The sequence below is a fragment of the Drosophila nasuta genome, chromosome X (genome assembly GCF_023558535.2).
Source record: "Drosophila nasuta strain 15112-1781.00 chromosome X, ASM2355853v1, whole genome shotgun sequence".
In the NCBI taxonomy this organism is placed as follows: domain Eukaryota; kingdom Metazoa; phylum Arthropoda; class Insecta; order Diptera; family Drosophilidae; genus Drosophila; species Drosophila nasuta.
Genome location: NC_083459.1, coordinates 17,958,958 through 17,983,668, shown reverse-complemented (window position 1 = coordinate 17,983,668; position 24,711 = coordinate 17,958,958). Strand labels below are relative to the sequence as shown.

At 34.1% G+C, this 24,711-nt stretch overlaps 1 protein-coding gene across 8 annotated transcripts; it reads right to left on the bottom strand.

The window, feature by feature from the left end:
* Positions 1-879: 879 nt before the first annotated feature.
* LOC132795397 (cyclic AMP response element-binding protein B) lies at positions 880-18,337 on the bottom strand. Of its 8 annotated transcripts, none has more exons than XM_060806086.1 (7): positions 18,087-18,337; positions 17,068-17,146; positions 7,402-7,824; positions 5,974-6,168; positions 5,672-5,840; positions 3,324-3,515; positions 880-3,221 (listed from the first exon to the last, which is right to left on the bottom strand). In XM_060806086.1, the coding sequence occupies exons 3-7, from the start codon at positions 7,687-7,689 to the stop codon at positions 3,013-3,015; spliced, it is 1,053 nt and encodes a 350-aa protein (XP_060662069.1). In that variant the 5' UTR covers positions 7,690-7,824; positions 17,068-17,146; positions 18,087-18,337; the 3' UTR covers positions 880-3,012. The 8 variants fall into 8 exon arrangements, with proteins under 8 accessions (XP_060662069.1, XP_060662065.1, XP_060662063.1 ...); XM_060806082.1 differs by having other exon boundaries at positions 5,962-6,168; positions 18,063-18,334; XM_060806080.1 differs by having other exon boundaries at positions 5,962-6,168; positions 18,087-18,334.
* Between the last annotated feature and the right edge of the window lie 6,374 nt (positions 18,338-24,711).

The window sequence follows — 24,711 nt, the reverse complement described above, 5'->3', positions numbered from 1 at the left end:
TTTCGTAATTAACAATCTAACACATTACGTATACGCAGCAGTCAGAGAAATTGGCGCGCTGTAAGTTAACAACACATTACGTATACGCAGTGTTGTCATAGGCTGCAGCATAAAGAGAAAATGACACCCTGTGAATTAATGATGTATCAGATTACATTACGTATACGTAAGAATGCTAATGATTTTATTCAACTCTATAACAGAACGGCGTCATTTAAGCTCACACATTAAGTATACGCAATGTTGACAGCGAACTTTTTCAAACTTAAAGTGTAAATGCAAAAAAAAAGAGTATTGAGCGAATTCAAACTCTTAATATATTGTTCTTTACTTTCCATACATATATTTATGCTTAATAAATTAAAAAAAATTCAATAAAATTCCGTATAAAATACATAAAATAAAGAGTTATGCCAATTTACAAAAACTTACCGAATTTAGTTTCCTTATTTCATGTTTGAAATTTAATTTTCCAGTTGTCATCTAGACTAATTACAATCCATTTATTGTTGATGAAGTTCTTTTCCCTTTTTCACGGTTCCATTAATTGTGGCAATTTTTTTGTTTATTTTTTAAAATTTTTTTTATTGTTTTTTTTTTTCATGTAGATTTTTTTGTTGCTTGTTTTTGTTTCTTGTTTTCTCATTGAGACAAATATTTATAACAATATTGTAATTTTTACTGCTTTGTTTTCATTTCTTTTTACTTGTTTTTTTTAATTTTTAGTTATTCTTTTTTTGCAGATTTGTTTTCGGTTGTCAGTTGTTTTTTTTTTGTTTGTATGTTTTGTTTTGTTGCTTATGTTTTAAATATTAAAATTACTACCTTAAAAACTATGCAATGACAATAAAAATATTTTATATTTGTTTATGCAACTTGTTTTGCTTTTTGTGTTTTTTTTTTTTTTTTGTTTTTATTCATATCGCGTTTCTGAACTGCTAAAAAGTTTACAATCATTTTTGTTTACCATCTTTATTTATCTAATCATTATTTACGTTCCAGTTAATCATAAATTGTTTCGCTTTGATTTTGACATGAAAAATAGACAGATATATAATATAGATACACATATATCATATGTATTTATTTATATATCAATTGTTTGTAATGTTTTTTCTTTTGTTTTTCCCTTTCTATTTGTGTGTGTGTGTGTTGTTTTCATGTACATACATTTATAAAAAAAAGAACGGACATGCAACTTATGGAAGCTGCATGTTTTTCTTATTTGATTTCTTTGCATATTCTTCTTTGCCTGGTTTAATTTTTTGTGTTTTTTTTTAATTCATTTATAACAACTGAGTTGATCACAAGAGATAACGAGACATTTTTTTTTGTGTTTTTCTTTTATGTGTTTGTTTTGTTTTTTATTTTATCGTTTTCTAGTCGCTTCATTTGCACTTCTTTTTACATTACAAAATATGACTATGCTTTCGTTGATTTTTTTGTTTTATTTTAATATTGTTTTTTTTTCTTGCTGTGTTCCTTTTCTATGTTTTTTGCTTGCCACAAAAAGTACAGAGCATTTGCAGCTATTTATTTTGTTTTTTGTTGTTGTTTGTGTTTTTCTTGTTTTATGCATTGTTTATTTTCAATTTCTTTCGTTTGCTTAGCTTTAACGCAAAATCAGTTAAAATACAAATAGTGTACAAATATTCGCTAACTACATACATGCATATGTATATATAATTTTCGTTTATATATATTCATATTCATATATCAATTGTGTTTTTGCGGTATGCGCACACAGAGAACAAAAAAAATTTTGTGTAGTCTATGCTAAGGGGAAGGTGCGTGTGTGTGTGTTTGTGGGAGGAAGGGAAGGGGTTTAAGGGGTGTTGGAAAGAAACTGCCGTACGTAAAATTATGCAACAACACAGATATATATATATATGGTGTATATATATATATATTCTCTTACTCTTTTCATTTCATGTCTCTCACACGCTTCTTTTCATTCTCATTCTCAAACTCAAGATCGTTTTCTCTGCCTAAAGGTTACAAATTTTAAAACTTAATTTTAATTATGCTTTTACTCTCATTCTCTTTGCGCACTCTTCTTCATTTTCTATGTGGGGGGATACAGGGTGTTTCGTGTGTGTGTGTGTGGGAAAGGCTTTTGCTGCTGCTTGTGTGGGAGAGAGAGAGAATTTTGCTAGGCGCCGCATTTAAAATTTAGCTAAACACATTTTCTTTGTATAATCATTTTTTTTTTGTTTTTTTTTTTTTTCTTTTTTGTTTTCGTTTGTTTTTTGTAAATTCCAGATTTCAGCTTATGATATAACAAAGTAGCGAATAATAGACGAAAAAAAAAAAAAAATATTGATGTTTGAATATTTAAAAAATAATAATAATTAATTAACAGTACAAATTACTGTGTAGTGTATAATTTAATTAGCAAATATATAACTAAATCAATAAAAATAGGCTTTAAAATAATATTACACTTTTACGAGTAAATTATAAACATAATTACATTGTGTGTGTGTGTGTGTGTTTGTTTGTTTGTTTGTCTGTCGCTGTGTGTGTGTGTTTGTTGGCTGCTGTTGCTGTTTGTTGCCCTGCAAATGTTGTTCTCGCCAACATTTGACCAACAGAACAGCAACTTGTGGAGCTGTCAGTGTGTGTGTGTGTGTCTGTGTGTAATGACAACAACAACATGATCAATTTTTTTTGTTTCTTTTTTTGTGATAATTTATATTACATATAGCGCTTTATATGTATGTAAACCATGATATGCGGCTGGCTGCCATCGTCATTGTGTCTTACAATTCTGTTTTGTGTTTCTGTCTTTGATTTTGTCGCTGTCCTCGTGTCTTTGTATTCGTCCTCGTTGTTGTTTCTGTGTTTTTGTTTTCGTCAGTGTTGCCAGACCGCAATTTTTGACATAAAGCTGCTGCTGTCGCTGTTGCTGGCGTTGCTGTTGTTGTTGTTGTCGCTGCTGCTGCTGCTGTCGCTGTCGCTGCTGATGCTGACGCTGATGTCTGACCATCCCAGCAATGGCACCCACCACGTTCAGTCGTTCTTCGTCTGACAGTAGAGCTCCTTCAGCGACTTGAGCTCCTCGATAAGCGCTTTGTTTTGGTTCTCTAGCACCGCCACACGATTCTCCAGGCACTTGATGTACTCCTTCTTTTTTCGCCGACATTCGCGCGCCGCCTCGCGATTCTTTTGCAATCGTATCTCTCGCTTGCGCGTCTGATCTTCCGCAATGCCGCCTGTATCTGTATTTCAAGGGGGGTGAGAAAGAGACAAACATAGTATACATTAGTTGAGTTTGGTTTCTCTTTTGGGATTTGCTGCTGCTGCGGCTGATGTGTGTTTACTGGTATTGTATGCTATCCGATTGCTTAAATAGAAGGCCGAGTCTGGCGCCATGTGTAGCAGTGGACTGCCCGATGTGTTACCGCCGCCGCCGCTGCCACCGCCACCGCTGCCGCCGCCACCGCCCCCCGCCCCACTGCCGCTCAGCTGTGAGCCGAGTACGATGCCTTCAGGCATTTGCAGTATTGCACCCGCTGCACGATTTCATTTTGTTTTTTTTTTTTTTGCATTTTTTTCGATTTTTTGGTTTTGGGGGAGATGGTTGGGGGTTGTTGTTGTTTTAGGTTGGTTGGTTGTAGTTGTTGTTGTTGTTGACATATTTATTGGATTTTCGTTTTTGATTGATTTGTTTTGTTTTTTTTTTTTTTTGTAGCATATTCGCGGGCAGTCAAAAAGAAAACGAAAAAAAAACAACAATAAAAATTATAAGAAAACATTTTGTTTTTTCGACTTTTTTGTTTGTTTGTTTTTGGATTTATTATGGGTGTCTTGTGAGTGCGAGCGAGTGAGCGAATGATCGAACGAGCGAACAGAGCGAGAGATTTGATTGGCTTTGTTTTTGTGTTTTTGGTTTGCTTTTGTAGATGTTAGTTTTGAAATAAAAAAAAAAAACAACTGCAACGGCGACGGCATCGACGGCGACGTTTTGTTATTACATATGTATGTATGAATGTGTGTGTGTGTGTGTGAGTGCGTAAGGACATTGTGTGCGTGTCAGGTTTTGCGGGTGATGAACGGAGGGTGAGGGTTGTGTGCGTGTTGCGGATAGCGGCAACAACAACAACAACAGCAGCAGCAGCATCGGTAAAGCCAAGAGCGACAACAAGAAAACAACACTTATCATTAACATTGCAGTAGAAACTCGATAATCGATTCTTTTTACCACATCTCACTTAGCGGCACCACCAACAAAGTAGCCCTTAAGTGAAAAGATGTAAAGTGAAGAAACCGTCAGTTTTCTGTTATCTTTTTAATGTGACCGTTAAGCGAGAAACATGTGCCACTAAGTGAAAGTGGCCCATAAATGAGTTAATGAGCAAGAATTTTCTTACAATTAAAGTTCCATCGAGCTTCTACTGCAATTTTCTTGTAGTTGTTGGACAACACTTATCATTAATATTGCAGTAGAAAATCGATAATCGATTCTTTTTACCACATCTCACTTAGCGGCACCACCAAAAAAGTGGCCCTTAAGTGAAAAAATGTAAAGTGATGCAACCGTCAGTTTTCTGTTATCTTTTTAATGTGGCCGTTAAGCGAGGAACATGTGCCACTAAGTGAAAGTGGCCCATAAATGAGTCAAGAGCAAGAATTTTCATACAATTAAAGTTCCATCGAGCTTCTACTGCAATTTTCTTGTAATTGTTGGGCGTGGAGGAGAGGGAAGATGTACAGATGTGAAGAATGCTTTGCGAATGATTTCGATTGCTAGTAAATCGCCATTACATTTAGTACTTATAAGAGTTCCATTTTGACTATACCGCAGAAACTTTTCCGTTTTCTGTACAACAAATTTGCTCAAACGTTTCTTATGCTTCAATTTCTTTCGTTAAGCAACAACAACAACAACTAATGACAAGGATACATGAGAGATAGAGATAACGTTAGCGGGAAATTAGAGGGAGAGACAGAGATAGAGAGAGCGAGAGTGTGAATATATTATATACAACTAAAAGGGTTCCATACAGCACTTCTCATGATATACTATGGATGTAATGTGTGTTGGGTGAAGTGAATTTTTTGGTGAACAACAATTTTGCAACTATCACAACAGCCAAAAAGGTTTGTTAGACACAGTAAATGATTGATGATTAGTTGATGGGTATATAAATACGAGATTATTTGATCGATTCAGCTCTTTAATGGTAATGACAATGATCAAATGCTTCTTATATAGTACATTACAATGGAATAGTTAATGCCTATGTTGTAAAGAAACTCTCCGCGAATTCTGCTAGTATTTATCCTAAGCTCTGCTCTGGGAATATTTAATTTCGAATTGTGTTCTTTCTTTCTAAGAAAGTGTGTCTCAGAAGGAGTAGAATTGCTTATTGCAAAGATTATTACTTGGTTTCAATATCAAAGATAGTTTAAAACAGTCTATAGCTCTCATAACATGATCTTAATTGGTAAGTTGTAGTTAAAATTCTTTTGTAATCAGACAAGACAGTTGGCTGAGCTTAGGATATAGGATATACATAGCTCGCGAAGAACAGAAACGGAGAAGACAGAGAGAGAGAGTGAGAGCAGGAGAGACAGCAAAGAGGGGAAGGGGAAGGCAGTTAGGCGCTCAGCGTAGGTTATATTAATACAAAAAAAAAATTACAAAAAACCAGAGAAATGAAATTACCGCTCATGTCAGGTCCACTGATTTCGGTGAATATCTTGTTGTACGATGGCCTTCGCGTCAGACTGTTTCGATGATGCTGTGAATCATCGTCCGATAAACTCTCATCGGTATCCTCCGGATGCGGTATATTCGGTTCGGGTTTGATCTTACATTGAAAGTTTGGAGGGATCTGCAACAATGCAATAGTCATTAAACATATTCAAAATGTAAAACTTAAATCTACATATGATTTATGAATTTCAAAGTTTAGTTTTTTTTTCTTTCGTTGGATTCGATGAATAGCTACGCACTTTGTTACGCACTTGCACTGCATTGCCGGTGGCCGTATGAATAACCGTCGTATTTGCCGGTTTGGTCACATAGACGACATTACCGCCGCCTCCTTTATGCATCGCTGTTGCGTCGGCCAGCGATTGATTTTGATGCTGTTGCTGCTGCGTTCCCGCGGCGCTTTGTATGACACCCGAATGATTGGCTGCCTGTATCACGGATTGTACCTGCCAAGCACAATTTCAATGCATTAGTCATAATCACATTGATCAATAAAATTTTAGTAATAATGAGGAATGATAAATCTTCATTTTTTGCAGATACTTAATTAATCAATAAATCGAGATTTGTATAAAAAGGTACAACTATTTAATATTGAAAATGTTTAAATTAGTGCTAAATATTCATCGGAAAATATGCAGGGAACTTTTAATGTTTCGCTAGTTAGATACTACTAATTATTTAACCGATATTTCAAGAACTGAGGAGTTAAAAGAGTTTGAACAGGCAAACATTGTCTTCAAATATGGTTGCACTAAAGTTAAAAACACTATCTTCATTATAATAAATACAAGTAAATTCGTTTAGCTGCATTTTGCTTTCTAGCAAGTGATGAAGTTTCAATGAAGCCAACAAAATGATGAGCCTGTTGCATCAATAGAGAAAATATCTGTGTTATTGTACAATAATTGCTTTCTAGCTGACTCTAAACACTAATCCACATTAAATTAGCTTCGCATATTATGATCTTGAATATTGAATCTGGTTATTTAGGAAACTATCCTTAAAATGCAAAAATCTTAATAAAAGTGTTTTAATAGAAGTGTATATTTAAAAGTTATTTTTGAAGGACTAATGACTAAGTTATCCTGCATAATTGCACACACAACTATTACCAAAATTAATGATGCAGCTAACTGTAATATCCAATTGATATTGAATAATATTTGTGGAACAGATTTTAAGCTAATACAATTATTAAGTATGCGCACTTAATGACTTACTATTGTGCTCTTAACTGCAATATACAATTAAACTACATTTGAATCTATGCAATTATCTGAGATGTGCATTTATAAACACTATTTCGAGTACTTAATGATGTCAAAAGGATTTATCTTGACTTGGTATTGTGCTCTTAACTGCAATATGCAATTAAACTACATTTGAATATATGCTATTATCTGAGATGTGCATTTATAAACACTATTTCGAGTACTTAATGATGTCAAAAGGATTTATCTTGACTTGGTATTGTGCTTTTAACTGCAATATGCAATTAAACTACATTTGAATCTATGCAATTATCTGATATGTGCCCTTAAACTACATTTGAATTTATGCAATTATCTGAGATGCACTTATCGAAACTATTTCGAGAACTTAATGATGGCAACAGTATTTGTCTTGGTCGGTGGGAGAGGAGGAGGTGAAGGGGCGGCGGCAGGAGTGCGGCTCACCTGTAGGCCGTGTGTTAACGGCGTCAGAGGGTATTGTATATTGCAGTTGGTTGTGGTCAGCACGGATGCCGCGCTGCTGGCATTGTTTGTGTTGGCCGTCGCCGTTGTACTTTGCTGGTTCTGTTGTTGTTGCTGCTGTTGTTGTTGTTGCTGCTGTTGCAGTTGACCGCCTGTGACTGCTGCTGCGGCGGCAGCGGCAGCGACGGCGGCTGCGGCGGCATCAACATCGTTGACATTGCCGCTGGAGGCGGCCGAGTTGCCATTCTCCTCGACAACGATGCTGTCCATTTTAGCGATTTTCAGCAGCACCGTTACGCTCTCCGATAAGTGCTTCAGTTTGGCGACCGTTTCCGTTTCAATGTTGCCAGTTTGAAATTGTTGTGGTTGTATATTGTTGTTGATGTTGTTGTTGTTGGACGACGACTGCAACATGAAGGAAAAAGAGACAGAGAGAATGAATGAGTAAGTTGGTTACAATATTGCTTGATTGATAATTGGTAATTGCTAATTGTTAATTGTAATACATCAACTACATCATATGTGTATATCCAACAGCAACAAACACACTCTCACACACACACCGACGCACCCGCTGACTGTCACTGTCAGTGTTGCTGCTGTTGCTGTTGATTATGTCTCTACTACATTCAACTGTTGTTTGGTTTGTTTTGTTTGCCTTGCTACAAAAATGACGACGACAGCGACAACGACGACGACGTCGACGACGATGACAACGACAATACAACAACAACAACAACAGCAATGACCATACCGTGTCTCAACTGTTGTGTGTATTTTTATGAAATGACGTCATGACGACGTTGTGTTATAGGCAAATACAAAAAAAAAACCAACTTACTTTCTGATGACATCACTAAAAACGTTGCTGCTCCTCTTGTTGTTGCTGCTTTTGTTTTTGCTTTTGCTGTTGCTGTTGCTATTTCTCTTCTCACTGCGCGCGCTTGTATTTGCGTATGTGTGTGTGTTTGTGCCTTTGCTTGCCTATGCGTATGTGTGTGTGTTTATGTCGCGTTGCGCGCTGTGCTGGCAACTTGTTGAAAAATTCAACTGTACGCACGCCACACACAAAATGGAACGAGGATAGCAATTCGAATAGCAATAGGATAGCTACATACGATCCTACAAAGTATCTTTTTACTCTTATCCACGACGTATTTGTTGTGCACCTTATTTTATTTTGGGTGGCGATTGACAGGCGGGGACGGTGTTAAGAGGCAACCAAAAAAAAAACACTTTGCACAAAGTTGGCAGCACGCGCGCACAGCACACCAAAAAAAAAAAATATTTTCTGCTGTTATCGTTGCTGCTTTTGCTGTTGCTTACGTTCTTTTCTCATAGCAGCAGCGCCAATGTGTTTTTCTTTTCTTGTGTCAGTTGCCCTGGACTATGATGATAAATGCAAGGACACCCACAATTATTTATTGCTACGCTTGTACACGCGTTTCAGGTCACATTAAATTTTAACAATTATTTATTGATCAGCTTTCTTGGCCCTTTTTTTTTGCACAAAACTTATTTTGTATTGCTCGCTCGCTCGCTCGCGCTGCTTTACTGGCATAGTACAGGCGCAAACACACACGCACACACTCAAACACACGGGCACACAGTCACAACATTTACACACACTTGCTCAAAAAATACGCACTCAAAATCACACATATGCATGCGCACGCAGCGACGACGACTCGTTTTACCATCGAGCGTTGCCAGACTAATTACATACAATTCGATTATATACAATATTATGCAAATTATACGAAAAGTGTCCTAAATATGTATCCAATAAGCTAATTGAATATATTTAATAAATGACTGTATTTTAAATGTGCTAAATGATAATTATTGTATATCAAATACTGTGTTATGAAAAAGAGCGCGGGAGCATTGCGCTGAGCTGGCAGCACCAACTACAGCTGTTTAATTGAGCACACTGTTGGCGCCAGGGCTGCAGCATCGAAATTTAGTCAGTCGAGAATATAAACTACTTCTTGTCAACAAAAGGGCTGAATCAAACGCACAACTGAAACAGCTGTTGAGTGTGCCCAAGAAATGTGCTTAGTAAGTAAACATGGAAGATATTTTATAATATTACATGAAATGTCCTCGGCGGATTGTATTTTTTTTAAATACACATAAGTAATTTGCTATTTAAAATGACGTGTATTTTTGTGCGAACTTTGGAAATAAAATCAAATTATCAGTTTTCAGTATTTTAGTATAAACGTCGGCATAAAAATGTATGTTTATGAAAGTTTGTATCTGGTCGCACTTGGACACAGCTGTTATATACAATATGCTTTAATATAAATAAAGCATTTTATTTTTAATAGAAAGCCACCATAACTAATATATTTATTAATATAATAATTTATAGTATATATACAATTATTTTATTTAAAAAAAAAATGATTAACACAATTTCTTCAACTGTAGCTGTTTTGTTTGTTGTCCTTATGAACATTATTATGGAAATATTACTTTTGTTTTTCTTACATTAAAATGGAGATATAAATAAAAGCAGTTTTATAAGTACTGGTCGTTAATAAACAGCGCAAGTCATTTAGAAATTGTAACACCTAATAACAGCCGCTGTTGAAGTGCTTTTAAACACACGCTGTATGACTCTGCTTGAGGTTCTTGCACCATTCTCCACTCTCCATTCACCAGCTTAACCGCCGTGCAGTCTGTGCTACTCAGGGCCATATACCTACACATACATACATACACATATTAACCATACGATGTATGGTATACAACGTATACGCACAGTTGCCACATGAAAATGAAGTTTTTGTACCACTGTTACCAAAATAGAGTATACAATAAAATAAAAAATTGTGTAGTAAGAATGTCCTTACATTCTTATGTCAAATAATAATACAATATTTCAGAAAAAATTGTTTTGAAATTTACAGCAAATGCATAAAATATAAATTGATAGTGTATAAGTGTATCATTTTTGATAATGAATACACTATGTACTAGTTTTAGAGCAGTATACTATAATTGTCATAAACAAATGTACCGTTTGGGATAAACAGTACTAACAAACCCAGAATGTACCTATTTTAGGTACGAATGTACCACAAACATTTTGTCGTCATATTCATATATAACAACAACAATTTAAGGCTACAGCAATAAAATGTAAAGTACTATGAATGTATTTACATGCATATTAATGTTGTTTGCTGTTTTTTTATCAGCTGCAGAATAGGGAGAAATGGTCGTGACGTCATTGAATGAGACCAAGTCATGAATAAAGCTAAGCAAGCGAGTGAATGAATTTTATTGTTCGCTCAAATTAATTAGCACAGTCATCTCAATAAATAATGTATAAGCCGGCAATTTACTCTAAATAAGGCAACTAAAAGAATTACGCAATTAACGTCCCACTGAAAGAATTACAGTCCACGCTCGATATGGTGATCTAAGAAAATCAGTAATCTAAACAGCTCAACTTTATACATTAAAGAACAATAGACATTCAAATGTTTTCATAAATGATTAAAATCAAAAATTGTTGTTCATACATTTAAATAATGCATAGATTATATACACGTTTGTGGAAGTTTACATTATCGAATGTTCACTCATTGAAGGGTATACTGTACTTTAAAAATAGATTCGCTGGTAATGAAATTAAAGATAAAATCTATTTTATTATGGCATTGAAAGTGAGATCATATACTATACAATATTATAAATGACAAGTATATGGTATATATAGTATATACTATTTATACTATATAGTATACGCATTCATCAAGATATCGATTAGAGGGTGTCTAAATCAAATTTTCAAACATTTTCAAATCTAAAGTCATAGATTTACTAAGTAAAAGTGAGATCATATACTATACAATAATATAAATGACAAGTATATGGTATATATAGTATATACTATTTATACTATATAGTATACGCATTCATCAAGATATCGATTAGAGGGTGTCTAAATCAAATTTTCAAACATTTTCAAATCTAAAGTCATAGATTTACTAAGTAAAAGTGAGATCATATACTATACAATATTATAAATGACAAGTATATGGTATATATAGTATATACTATTTATACTATATAGTATACGCATTCATCAAGATATCGATTAGAGAGTGTCTAAATCAAATTTTCAAACATTTTCAAATCTAAAGTCATAGATTTACTATATACTATATATACTTATTCGGCATTCAGCTTTGTTTGATAGTTGAGGGAATCCTCCAAACTCGACTGCTGACCTAATGTGAATGTCGAAACCTTTGTTACCGATCTTCAGCCCTGAAGTATTTGCGAGTTAAATGTGGTTTGCATTCACAAACAACAAACACAACGCACAAACAAGATTTATGTATGTATGTATGTAGTTGAAAATGTTGCATACATGCATCAACTATAAGTAAATATTGTATGCTGCATGACAAATGAACACGAATGAACAATGTCAATGATTGGCAATTAAAATACGACAAAAACCAAAAACGACAAAAAAACATTGCAATATTCTATTGTTATTTTTATTGTTATTGTTTTTTTTTTTTTCGTTTTTATTTCTTTATTTTTGTTGCCTTTGATGCTCTCTTGTCCTTCGTTTGTGCAGTCCGATTGTAAAATCGTGCTTCAAGGAAACGGATTGTGTTTTCTTCTTCATTTTTTTTTTGCTTTTTCTCGCAGATGATTAAAATTACATTGTGATTGTTGTTGCCTTTTAAATTGTTTGCTTGCTGCAGATAATGTCGACCACTGACACTGCACACGCTGCAAACAGAGTCTGACGAGCTCTGACGACTCACAGAGCATTAAACATTAAGCACAGTGACGAGGCTGTTAAAATGACGGCAAATTTAACGACGACGCCACGTTTGTGTGCGAAAGTGAGAGGAATACCGGACGATTCATTGCAAAATGATTGCTCTGCTCTTTGCTTTGTGTTAAGGATGGGTTCGTGTCACGCACGAGCCACCCAAACTTAACTATCACACCCCTCTCAAGTTATGTATAGGGCGGAAACTTTCAAGTTAGTTTTGCAAATTGATCACCTTGCAATAAACAAGAAATATAGAAAAGGTTTCGTTGAAATATGGTATTTAAAAATTTCAATTCAAAAACATTTTCTAAACTAGCTCTATAAAATATATAAATTTTTAAAAAATAAAAAGTAGCACAATAAATAAACATCATAATAATAATATTCTAAATACTGCACAAGCTAAAATAGAGTCTCAAAAATTGCTGACTAAACCAATAACGTCAACGAAATTCCATTAACAAATTAATGCAAATGATTTTCACTGGATTTGTTTTATAGGAAAAACAATTAAGAATCGGTTAAATGAAAATTCAATTAGTCAAACGTAATTAAAGGTTTCCATTAATTTCCAACTAAACAATGTTGTAAAAAGTACTGTTGTTTTTTAAGGGTATCTCGTAGTCATGCATTCTCAATGGCTGACTTGCCTTTGGCATTAGTTTGTAGACCTCACCTCAGTTCAGTTCAGTAATTGTTTAGCGTGAGTCAGTGTGCTGCTCTTTCTCTCTCTCTCTCTCTCGCTCTTTCTCTGTTTGTCATACATCATCATTGTTAAATTGCGACGTTGTTTGGGGCCAAAGTTACAAATTTCGCACTGTGATTCAGTCGCTTAAATTAATTCGATCGTTTTTCGATTCTATTTAAACTTTGAATAATATGTATGATGAAGGGGGCCTGTTGTCACGCGATAATCTCCAATGGTTTGTTGAATTTGATGCTCGATTTGCTTGTTGTTTTGCGTCTAAACAATCAGATGAATTCCTGAAGGGATTTTGGATACTATCCGATATGTATTTATTTATTCAATTTGTGAGGAATCTTTTCTTTAAGCAAGGTTTATACACTTGCAATTCATTTCAATAAGATCGCTATCAAAAATCAAATATTATTTATGTTTATTTTTGATTTTTTCAAACCAATATTAAGAATAATTTCTATAAATTATGTTAAGATAAACATTATATAATAAATAGGTTTTTTGTTCAATTTACCCCAAAGGAAATGGTTTCTAAATTTTTATGAATTTTTCGTACATCGAATTTAAAACTTTAAACACTTAAATGACAGTCCATCTCTCTTCATCTTTATTGGACCAGAGTTAACTTCTTCTGTCTGTTGTCTAAATTTCTTGTCGTCACTAACTTAGCATACCCTGCAACCGGCTTGAAGACCAAGAAGAGACTACATGCTGCCTCGTCCACTTTTCTGTGGTGCGTGTAATCAAGGCATAAGCGCTGTCAAATGTAAAATGTCACCACAACAATAACAACAAGAACAACGACACCAAGCAAGCAAGTAAAGTGGCTTGAGTTTGCTTGTTGCTTTAGCTTCGTCGTCACTGTTCACTCTTCTCCTCCTTCTCCGTCTGCTTCTTCGTTCCCGTTTACTCGCCACATTCCCCCACATCGCGCATTCGTAATCGCAATCGCGTAAACACCCCCGCAGAAAGGTTGCTTTGTTTTTGTGTGTCGCGTTTTGAGTGTATTATCACCATCATCATCATCATCAGCAGGCAGCACAGTGCTTAAAGCGCAACTTTAAAATACTTGTGGTGTCCATTCAAAAAGGTAATTGACACCGCCAAAAGCCGAATGAACGAGTGAACGAACGAAGACTTGAAAAAGAATGACGACGACGACGACGGTGACAACGACGACGGCAGCGAACACAAAGAGAAGCAAACTCGCAAAGTCGAAAAGCTGAAAAGCATAAATGAGAAAATATAGCAACGTCATCAACGCCATCGCCATCCATTGACATCATCATCATCATCATCGTGGTTTATTGAAATACACGCGGTGGAGTCTAAAACAAGCGCCACATAAAATTATGTCGTTCTTCGTGTTCATTATTGTTCTTGTGGTTGTTGTTGTTGTAATTGTTGTTGCTTACTGTCGTTTTTGTGACATTTGCAGTCAAGACAAACTGCACAACAACAACAACAACAACAGAGAGAGAGAGAGAAAGAATATTTGCTGCACTTTAATCAATTCCAATCAGTCGTATTTCGAATTTCGCAATTTCGCTTTTGGGCTTTGGTTTCGTCTTCTTCTTCGTCTTCCTCTTCGCGTGCACGCAAAAATGTGACGTCAACAATATTTATTTTTAACCCATTCCTATGCATTGCATTTTAAGTACATTGGTGTGCACACACGCACAAACATACATGTATGTACATATGATTACTTGATTACTTACATGTATGCTTACAGTATATAATGATTATGTGCAACAGTTGCGAATTTTGTGAATTGCCGATAATTGCAAATCGAAAATAATACTTTAAATGTATTGTGATGTATTTTTCCCAAATTCATCAACCACAACTTAAATTCATTTTTGAGATTTTATTAGAAATATTGTATTTAGCAGCTGAAAAATTATATTTTTCTAAAATTCAAAACTTCCAAAAATTCGAGACTTAAGATTTTTGTTTAGTGATTATATGTATTGTCACGAATTGTTTAGTTTCGTTTAAACATTTTTGACAAAAAAAAATACATTTATAAAACCTTTTATACTTATTTTTCGTAATCTTTCTTGAATCTATTATGCAATTTTATTGTTTTATTAAATTCAATTCTAAATTACGATTTATATGTAGAAACTGTCATTTGTAGAATTCAATTTATAGAGCTCTTTATTAATATTTTGAACTATTTATTTTTTAAATGTTATTAAATATTGTAAATTAAGATGTATATTACAAAATTTGTGATTAAAGGAAACTCGAAGGAACCTTATTTGCTTATAACTGATGTTTACTGTACAAAACGTATTTGCTTCTACAATATTTGTCTGTATTAATTAAAACAAGAATAGCAGTTTAATTATTTCTGTGTGCGTGTCTGTGTGGGGGAAAGAGACAGTGTGCGAGGGAGAGAGAGAGAGAGAGACAGAGATAGATAGACAGGTGCTGCACAGCATTTGCTTTTTAGGGGTTTAGTATTGTATCCTGTTGCACTTGGCCAGCAGAAGTCATTGTCATCGCCATCGCCATCAACATCGACAGCGCAATCGCCATCGTCATTGTTTATGCCCTTTTTGCACGTTATCAACTTTATGCGGATTATCGGCCAACGGTAATTTGATAGGCGTCTACATGTCACGCATCCAAATGCGACAAATAATCAGCTACATATTCATGCGAGTAAACATGTACATAAATTTAGATGTATATACATATGTTTGTTTGTTTGTTTGTGTGTGTGAATGTGCATGTTGCTGTTATCAGCTTGGAAGGCTCGTTATCAGCATTGGATTTAGTTGGACGCAATGCATAGGCATATAAGAGTCGTCCAACTACATTCTACGAAACCTTCACATGTTTGCCATCTTCGGGGTGTCCACGAATGGAAACAATAATCGAGTTTGATCGGAAGAGAGAAGTATTACACATAGTCTTAATACGATATACCAAATATTTAATTTTTCCTTAAAGGTCGAAAATGTATCTAAGATTGATAAATCTCAGCACAAATCTAATATTTAAAAATTTGAAACCTTTTTTAGAAAGTTGACTCAAATCACAAATTATATATTCTAACTCTTAATTATTAACTAATATTTATAGGGATTATTAGGATTGATAATAAACAGCTATATTAATGAAATTCTCAGTATAAGAAGCTTTTTAATTTATAATGGTATAAATGAAATTATAAAACAAAATGTTGTAGATTAGCAGCCAAATTTTGACATTGAATTGTTCACAAATTATGGATTTAAGTTGAATACCGATTTTTTTTAAGAGTGTGTTTTTATCACACATTTTTGGATGGCTTGCTAAACCCTCTTGATAGAAAGTCAAGTTCATAATAAGAGAAGAATATATTTTTTTTATAATTTCTTTTGCTAATGTTTTAAACTGAACTTAAGTTGTGTGGGATCTACCATAAAATACATTCTAATTATTGACAGTTTCGATTGATAAATGATAAAATCACTAGAGATTATGTATCGTCAAGTCAAACTATTTGCACGAAAAGTAATTCAAAGAATTTTGAAAAGCTCGTAGTATCACTAATAGAGATAACGGTAACTTGTGCACATGTTTATTGATAGTTGATAGTGGCCATGGCCTTGATCAGGTGTGACTAATGTGTAGCAAGAGAGTTTTGGGTCATAATTCGAACGATTACAAAGTATGTAGTTATCAATAAAAATAAAAAATAAATATGTAGTTAAAATATAAATGCAATTATTCATGTCAACATTTTGATAATTTTTGAAGGGAATTCCTTACGATGAGTGCATGATTTTATGCTAGATAAGCAAATCCAATATATATTTCAGGACAATTTTGTTTTATGAAATCTTAAGTTTGAATTTTAGGGACTTTCGGTATATGTATCATTTAGATAATTTATATATAAGTATGCATTATCTATTAAACGAAATTCTGTCAATAAATTCCTAATACCAATCAATAATGAGCAATCAATACGCTTTGATTTCTCACTAGATAACGAAATGGTTATTTGAACTATAGTTCAGAGAGTGTGTGGTTGATTAGTCGCTATGCATAAATAAAGCTGTAACCCACTGTGAATTTTCTCTTTTTTGCCATTCAAAATCAGTTAAGAATTCGATACAATGCAATTGACTCTTACCCACTGTTCCTTTTGTTGCCGCTTCTGTTGATTGTGCTGCTGCTGCTCTTGTTGTTGTTGTTGTTGTTGTTGTTGCTGACTAATAACAAATCCGAAAGCGAAGGAAGAAGAAGCAAAAAACAAATTTTGCGTAATTGTTAAAAATTCGTAATTTTTGCAAGCCTCTTAATGAGATGTTTTAACAACAATAAATATGTATATATGTATGTACTTATGCATGTGCATAAATAAATAACAAAAATAAAATACAAAAAACAAACAAAAAAAAGAAGACAACAAACAGCTTTGTTGCTGCGGCTGCACTTGTTGTTATTGTTGGCGTATTGTTGTTATTGTTGCTGCCGTTCGTTTTTGCTGTTGTTGAGCACTGTGCGGTGTCGTTTCTCGTTTTCTTTGCTTTGCTTTTGAGTTGCGTTGCGATTACGTCAAGATTTTTGTTGTTTTGCCGATTTGTATTTGATTACAATACATTATATGTACAAGCACACACACACATATATATAGATATGCATGCATATACATACATACATATAGATGAATGTACTATGTATGTAAATGGCATACGTATACAAAATACATACGCTTACGTATTTATATTAATACGTATTCGTTTGTATTGTAGTGTTGTTGTTCTTGTTCTTGTAAATAGTTACGCGCTCTCTCACACTGTGCTACACTGAGAGCGAAAGAGTGAGAGCACGCGACTGGTTGAGAGAGCCAGCTATAATTATTACTTGCTTAATTTTTTACACAAATATTTTAAATGCTAAAAGCGCGAAATACAAATGTACGTACATACATATACAAAGCTACATAACATTAGTATGTATGTACAATGTTTATATACATATGTACATACAACAACAACAAAAAAGAACACACACACACACACACGAATACATAGAAGCACTAGAATACAATGTGCTGCTGTTGTTGTTGCTTGTTCGGTACTGTTATATTTTTTGGCGCTCAAATTTGTACACTCTTCTTCTTACACTTTAATGGGCCGCACTCGTCACCTTTTATTCTTGTTGTTGTTGTTGTTATAGTTGCTGCTGCTGTTGTAGTTGTTGTTGTAGGTGTGTTGGAACTGCGGCCGGCGCTCGATGACGCGACGACGACGCGACCGACAAACTAACTGAGAATCGCTGATTGCTTCGCTCGCTAAGTGCGCGAGATTTGATATTATTATTGTTGTTGCTGCTCGCTGCTTTTCGGGGGGCTGCCGCTGCTCGCTGCTTGCTGCTGCTGCTGCTGCCTCTGACGCCGCTTTACGTAGCTAAACTGAAAAGCAATACTGACGCCGATGACTGACTAAGCGGCCACGACGCGACTACAGCGTCGACCACACACACAAGCACACACACATACTTACGTCGATGTCGAAGTCGTCGCAGCACACGTCACCAGCAGCAACACCAACAGCAGCAGCAGCAGCGAGCAGCGGCAGCGCCAACCACAACAACAACAGCAACAGGCGGCTAGTGATGAGCGCGTGTTTGCGCATAATATTTATTTTCGTGCTTGCTAAGCTTTTGATATTATTATAATGAATTTGGTTTTTAAACAGGTTGTTTTTTACGTATTGCGTATTCTTAGCTTGCTAATGTTTTATGCATTATTATTATTGTTTGGATTATTTTGACTCTTCTAAGATTTTTAAATGCTTTTATTCACATCAATCAGTCACGGTGAATTATTTATTATATTTTTTATCTAATGTAATTTGTTATATTGTTTTAAGTTCTTTACAAACTTATTTGTAACTATGTATTATTATTTGTTTTTATTTACAAACCTTAAAAATTGTATATTTTGTATTATTATTATGGCTAGAATGTGTTTTTTATTTATCTATTTGTCTATTCACTTATTAATTAAATATATTTATGCACACAAATATAAAAAGTTCTGTATAATTCGGCTATGGAATTTTATGGGTTCGATAATAAGAAAAATTAAAATTAATATTATAATTATTATGTTTACAGCTTATATCTTTTCAAAAATGTTTTGTAATATTTTATATGATTAATATAATTTAACTAAGCAATCACAGTGAAATATTTATATATTGTTTATTATAAAGATAACTCATTTATTATTTCTCTTACCGTTTTTTTGGATTTATCTTTGATTGATGAATAGGAGTGAATCATAACGCGTGTAGTTATCTAAATAATTGCACTAAAATTTATGCACTCATAAAATCAAATGACTCACGCTAAAAGACATCTGGAGATATCTTAGATCGGTGATTGATTGTCCATCGATATGCGAGATTAGATTGTCCTTCAATCGGACATCACAGATGCAGCTGTGACGGCAGATGCACGTATTAGTGTGTGTGTGTGATTCTTCTTCGTCTTCTTGTTCCTCTTCTTTGGCGCTCTTTCGTAATTGGCGCATTCTGTGCGCTGTGAAGTGCAACAGATTCTTAAAGTGCAGCGACAGTAACAAAAAAATAAGAGCAACACACACACAAAACAGAAACAGAAAGCAGAGACAGAAAACAGAAACAAAAACAATAATAGGAAAACATGAGCGTTAAACGTTATCGTCGCCACGTCAAAGTCACGGCGCTTGACGCTGACGTCGATGTCTATGTCGATGCCGGCGCGAAGTTCTTATACACATACATTCATATACACACACACACACACACATGCATGCAAGTACATTCACTACATTCATATTTATCGCACACACCTTACTCAACAGCTTGCTTTCGCTCTTATTCTCCCTCTCCCTCTGTCTCTCGCTCTCTCCCTAGGTTTCTCGCACTGTCTCTTGTGCGCTTACTCATGCAGAGCACACAACTTACGGGCAAAATATTTTTAAACATCTAACGAACAACAACAAAACAAATTCTACATTTGTCTGTTTGTATGTGAAAGGTGAAAACGTATGCGAAAGAGAGGCACAGCTGACAATAAAAACGTATGTATGTATGTTTGTGTTTATGTCGTCGTTATCGCTACTTTCATTAGTATTTATAATATTGCTGGCTCTTTGCTGTTGTTGCTGTTGTTGTTGTTGTCTCTGGCACAATTACGTCGCACAGAACCAAAGCCAAACTACTACTATTATGTTAGCAGCAGAGAAACGTAACGCGACTGCGGCAGAGGCAGCGGCAGCGACGCGTCGCTGCTTCTAACTCACTCGCACATGCGTGTGAGCAATTGCAGCTGTCACAATTATTACACACACACACACTTGTCTCTTTGTATTGCGGCATACTTTCGGGCTGAGCGGGGAATGTGCAAGGGAATTGCCTTCAGCTTGTTATGTGGACAGAGGCTAAAAGGCTACGTAAGGCAAATAATTGATGTATATAGTACCATACTATAGAAGATTTAAATTCCAAGTTAAATCACACTATTCCTATATCTTTTTTCACACAATCGTTATGTGGTCTTATTTATTATTAAAATTTACTTCTAAAAATTGTATTTTATTTTCCTTACATTTTGTTTTTATTTCATTGTATTATTTAATCTGGGTTTCACTTGTAAAATTTTCTTTTATATTTTTCCAATTATTTTTTAATTTTTTACTTAAATTATTTTTCTATTACTAATATTATTTTAATAATGTAAGAAGTAATAAATTAACGTTATCTTATCTTTTTTTTCTATGAAATTTTTTTTCGTAAAAATTTAGTGTGTATTGAAAATTGCATTATATTTTATAGATGATAACTTGTTAATTAGTATTATTTTTATATATTTAATAAAACATAATTTTAGAAAAATATTAAAAAACATTTTTGGGTTTAGTTGATTTCGTATTCATATTGGATAAAGTGAATATTTATATATATCTATGAATTTATAAAGATATCATAAAATAAGGAAAGTTAAGTTAAGTTAAGTGAAAAGAACTTGTTGCTCATAAAGTTTCCTGAAATTCGACACGATATTTTCAGGTCTTTTGACCTCTTTCCACAACAGTTATTTAAACATCCAAGGGTTACATAAAATAAAGTAGCAGTAGAGTAGTTTACTTGCGAGTTGATTTCCGTAAAGAAAGGTCAACGGCAATAACAATTCCCCAGGCGAACTTAGTTTCCAATTATCGGAGACGCAACGCCCATAAAAATGACCGGAAAAAAATGTGCGAGTTGGTCGTAAAATGCGGCAAACAATGAGACAGAAAGTAGCAATTGACGATGTCAATGTTAATAATGCGTCGTTTGAAAGGAGCAGCCACAAGGCTACTAACATAGTTGGTGATCTATATACATACATACATACATACATACATAAATGACATTTGATTGCAGTCATTTTATGATACGTTTGATGGAGCACTTTCAATTGTTGCACAAAAAGTGCTTAGTATGCATGTGGAGAACATGTGAAAACCACATAATTCCACCCCTTTTTAGTGCTCCAACCGCTTCCAAATTCACCACCCACTCACCACACACCTTGTGTCCCATTTTGGACATTATGTAGAATGGAGAGGACATCGAAACCAATACGTAAAACTCATGCATTTGAAACGAATTGCAAAACAAACGCAGCCCGAGGCCGCGAAACGTAGCTAACTTTTCAATTTGGACGAGCACGGCGTAATATAACAATCAGAGCACAAACACACGCACACACAAACTCACTCACACACACACACACACACACACACCCATACACGCAACACTCTCTCACTCACACACACCAAGAGCCAAAAGCTGCTTTCCAACTATGCCAAAAACGCGGTTTTCGCTTGACAAAGATACATTGAATAAAACCCACTGTATCTGTGTGCGTGTGCGAACGCGTGTGTGTGTGTGTGTGTGTGTGTGCAGCTTACATGACGTATGCCTCATAAACGCTGCATAAATTACGCATACGCCGTGTGATGCGTTGCCGTCTGCTTCTGACAGTCGCAGCCTATAATGAAACTGAAATACGTCATGTCACCCTCAAAAAAAAGGAAAAAAAAATTAAAGACGAAACAAAAAAAAAGTACAGTGAAAACTTAGTACGATTTTTCGATTTTTATGGGAAGAAGTGTGATTACAAGAATATAAACAAGTTAACCATGTAATATAGTAAAAGATTTTTCTATTGTTAATGGAAAAAAGTAAAATTTGTATATTTTTTTTTATATTTCTTATTTATTGACAATAAATTCCATGAAAATTTGTATATACATTTTAAAAAACAAACTAGCCAAGTGAGTACTTAAAAAAAAACATTTTTAGGGGATTGTTTTGTTATTAACAGAAATATTGTTAAAGGTTTTTTTTTTCTTTTTTGAAGAATTAACATTTATAAAAATATTTTTTTAAAACGCATACAAGCTAAGTAAATACTTGAAAATCTCTTTTCTATGTTTTTTTTTGATTATAGCAACATTTTTATACACATTGTTTTCTATTTATATATATACTGTACTATATTATTTATACTATAGTTTATACAATAGCTAATCCTTGCTATAAAATTATTATTTTAATTAACATTTTAATATAGCAAGCTTACTGAGTGAAATTTTCCATTCTGCGAAAGATGATTCTATATTTGTTCCTTCTCTTTTTTGTCAATGAAAATGTTGGCAAATTTTTCATACTTAACCATAGTTATTCCCTTCTATGAAACACTTATTATGTTCGCAACGAAGACTGTAGAAAAATGTGAGAAATGAAAGCTACGAAATAGTTATTTTGAAATTTCTCAACGCTTAGCGAGCTTTCACTGTAAAAGTCAAGCAGGCAAGCACTGATTGCACCCTTTGGCTGCCATGTTGCTACCTGTGGTGTCCTGTCCTGTCATGTCCTGTCCTGAGCTGTCCTGTCCTGTTCTCTTCTGTTCTGTTCTGTTTCGTGCTCTGTGCCGTTCTGTACTCAGCAGCAGTAATGTGATTTGAAAGTGAGCTGCTTCTGGCATTTATTTAATAGGAAATGCGCAGGGGCGCGTAAAGCGTTCTACGTAATACGTTTATGCCACCCTCATTTCTCTCCTCCCTCCTCTCTCTATCTCTGCCCCCCCTTCGCTGCTTCTCTGTGTGCCAAAGTTGTATCCAAATTTCTGGAACTTTTCGCCAACTCGTCGCCCACACAATCATCAGGTGGAAGCAAGCGAAGCGAACTCAATGTTGTTGAGCACTAGACTATAGTACGTCAGACGTAAGCAAATAAATAATAATATATAGACCATATACCATATTTAGTATAAAGTATATACAAACATATATATATAATAAATACTCGACTTTGACGTCGACTGACAAAGCAATAATAATAAGAAGCAGAGAGATACAAAGCAAAGGACTAGAGACGAGAGAAATCAAATGTTGTGCATTATTTGCAAGCAACAAGAAACTTAACTGCCAAATGAATGAATGGGAAAAACAACAAAGCAGGTGGCTCGACTGAGAAATACCCGGTAGCAAAATGAAGTATAACTTCGCTTGCAAATCATTGAAATAATGCACTTAGGTTTTATTAAACATTATTAATATAATATATTGGGAGTATTTCGATATATAATATATTATACTTTATAATTATATAATTATAAATTATAGTATACATAATATATGATATTATAGCATAGCTTCAACTTAGGTTTATCAGTCTCGGCCACCCTTGAACTTAAATTCATATATCGCTTGGCTGGGTTGGATTAAGCAAACTTTTTTGCTGCATATGTTTTATTGTTAAATCCTGCAAATGGCCAAAATGCGTTTTGGAGTTTTGTGTGCAACAGGCAGAAGCAAAATTTTAAACTGCTTATAATATTATTTAATTCAATGTAGTAAAAAAGTACTTTACATGCATATTTCGATTGCAGAGAATAGAAGACATAAATATCTACGTTAAATATTAAGATATAAATAATTTGATAATATACATAATTTAATAACAAGTAATTATATTAGAATTTAAAAATTTTATAGATAAAGAAAAAATAACGTATTGAAAATAGTAAAATTCAATTATTTTATGTGTCAAAGTAATATCAATGTGTCATAGTTGCTTTGGTTGACAATTTGGTATATGTATACACCATATATTTTAAATGTAGTACCATATCAATATACCAAATATAACTGGTGGTATATTTTAACAGAAATACCGCATTCTTTTGCTCTTATTAAAAAGGGGAAGCGAGTATCTCACAGTTGATCACACTCGACTGTAGCTTTCTTACTTTTTTTAAAATATATATTTAAATTGCTTTATTAATTTACATATTTATTAGTATAAAATAGTTTGCAAAGGTTTTTTATATATTAATATTATAATATTTGGTATAATACTATTTTTTAGCATCTTTTCGAAAGGCTTCTTTATAAATTAATTTATCTTTAAAGCAATTATGATACTTGCTTTAATCATATTTAAATTTTTTTGTTGACCACATTTCATAAGGAAACATATTCATTAGTAGAAAATAATTTGTATAGTAGATAATAGATTCGTCACATGAAATACATTTGTCACACAGCAAGTTAAACACATAGTTTGGCCTAACAACAACAGCTTGAGCATAAATAAATGAATGCTGAACCCAAGAATAGAAGAAGTTCACGAAAATGAATTGTAATGGAAAAAAGGTGTTGAATATCACATTTGGAGAGAAATGCTTATCATGCGCTAAGGTCTAATGCAGAAACCCAACATGGACATTCCAA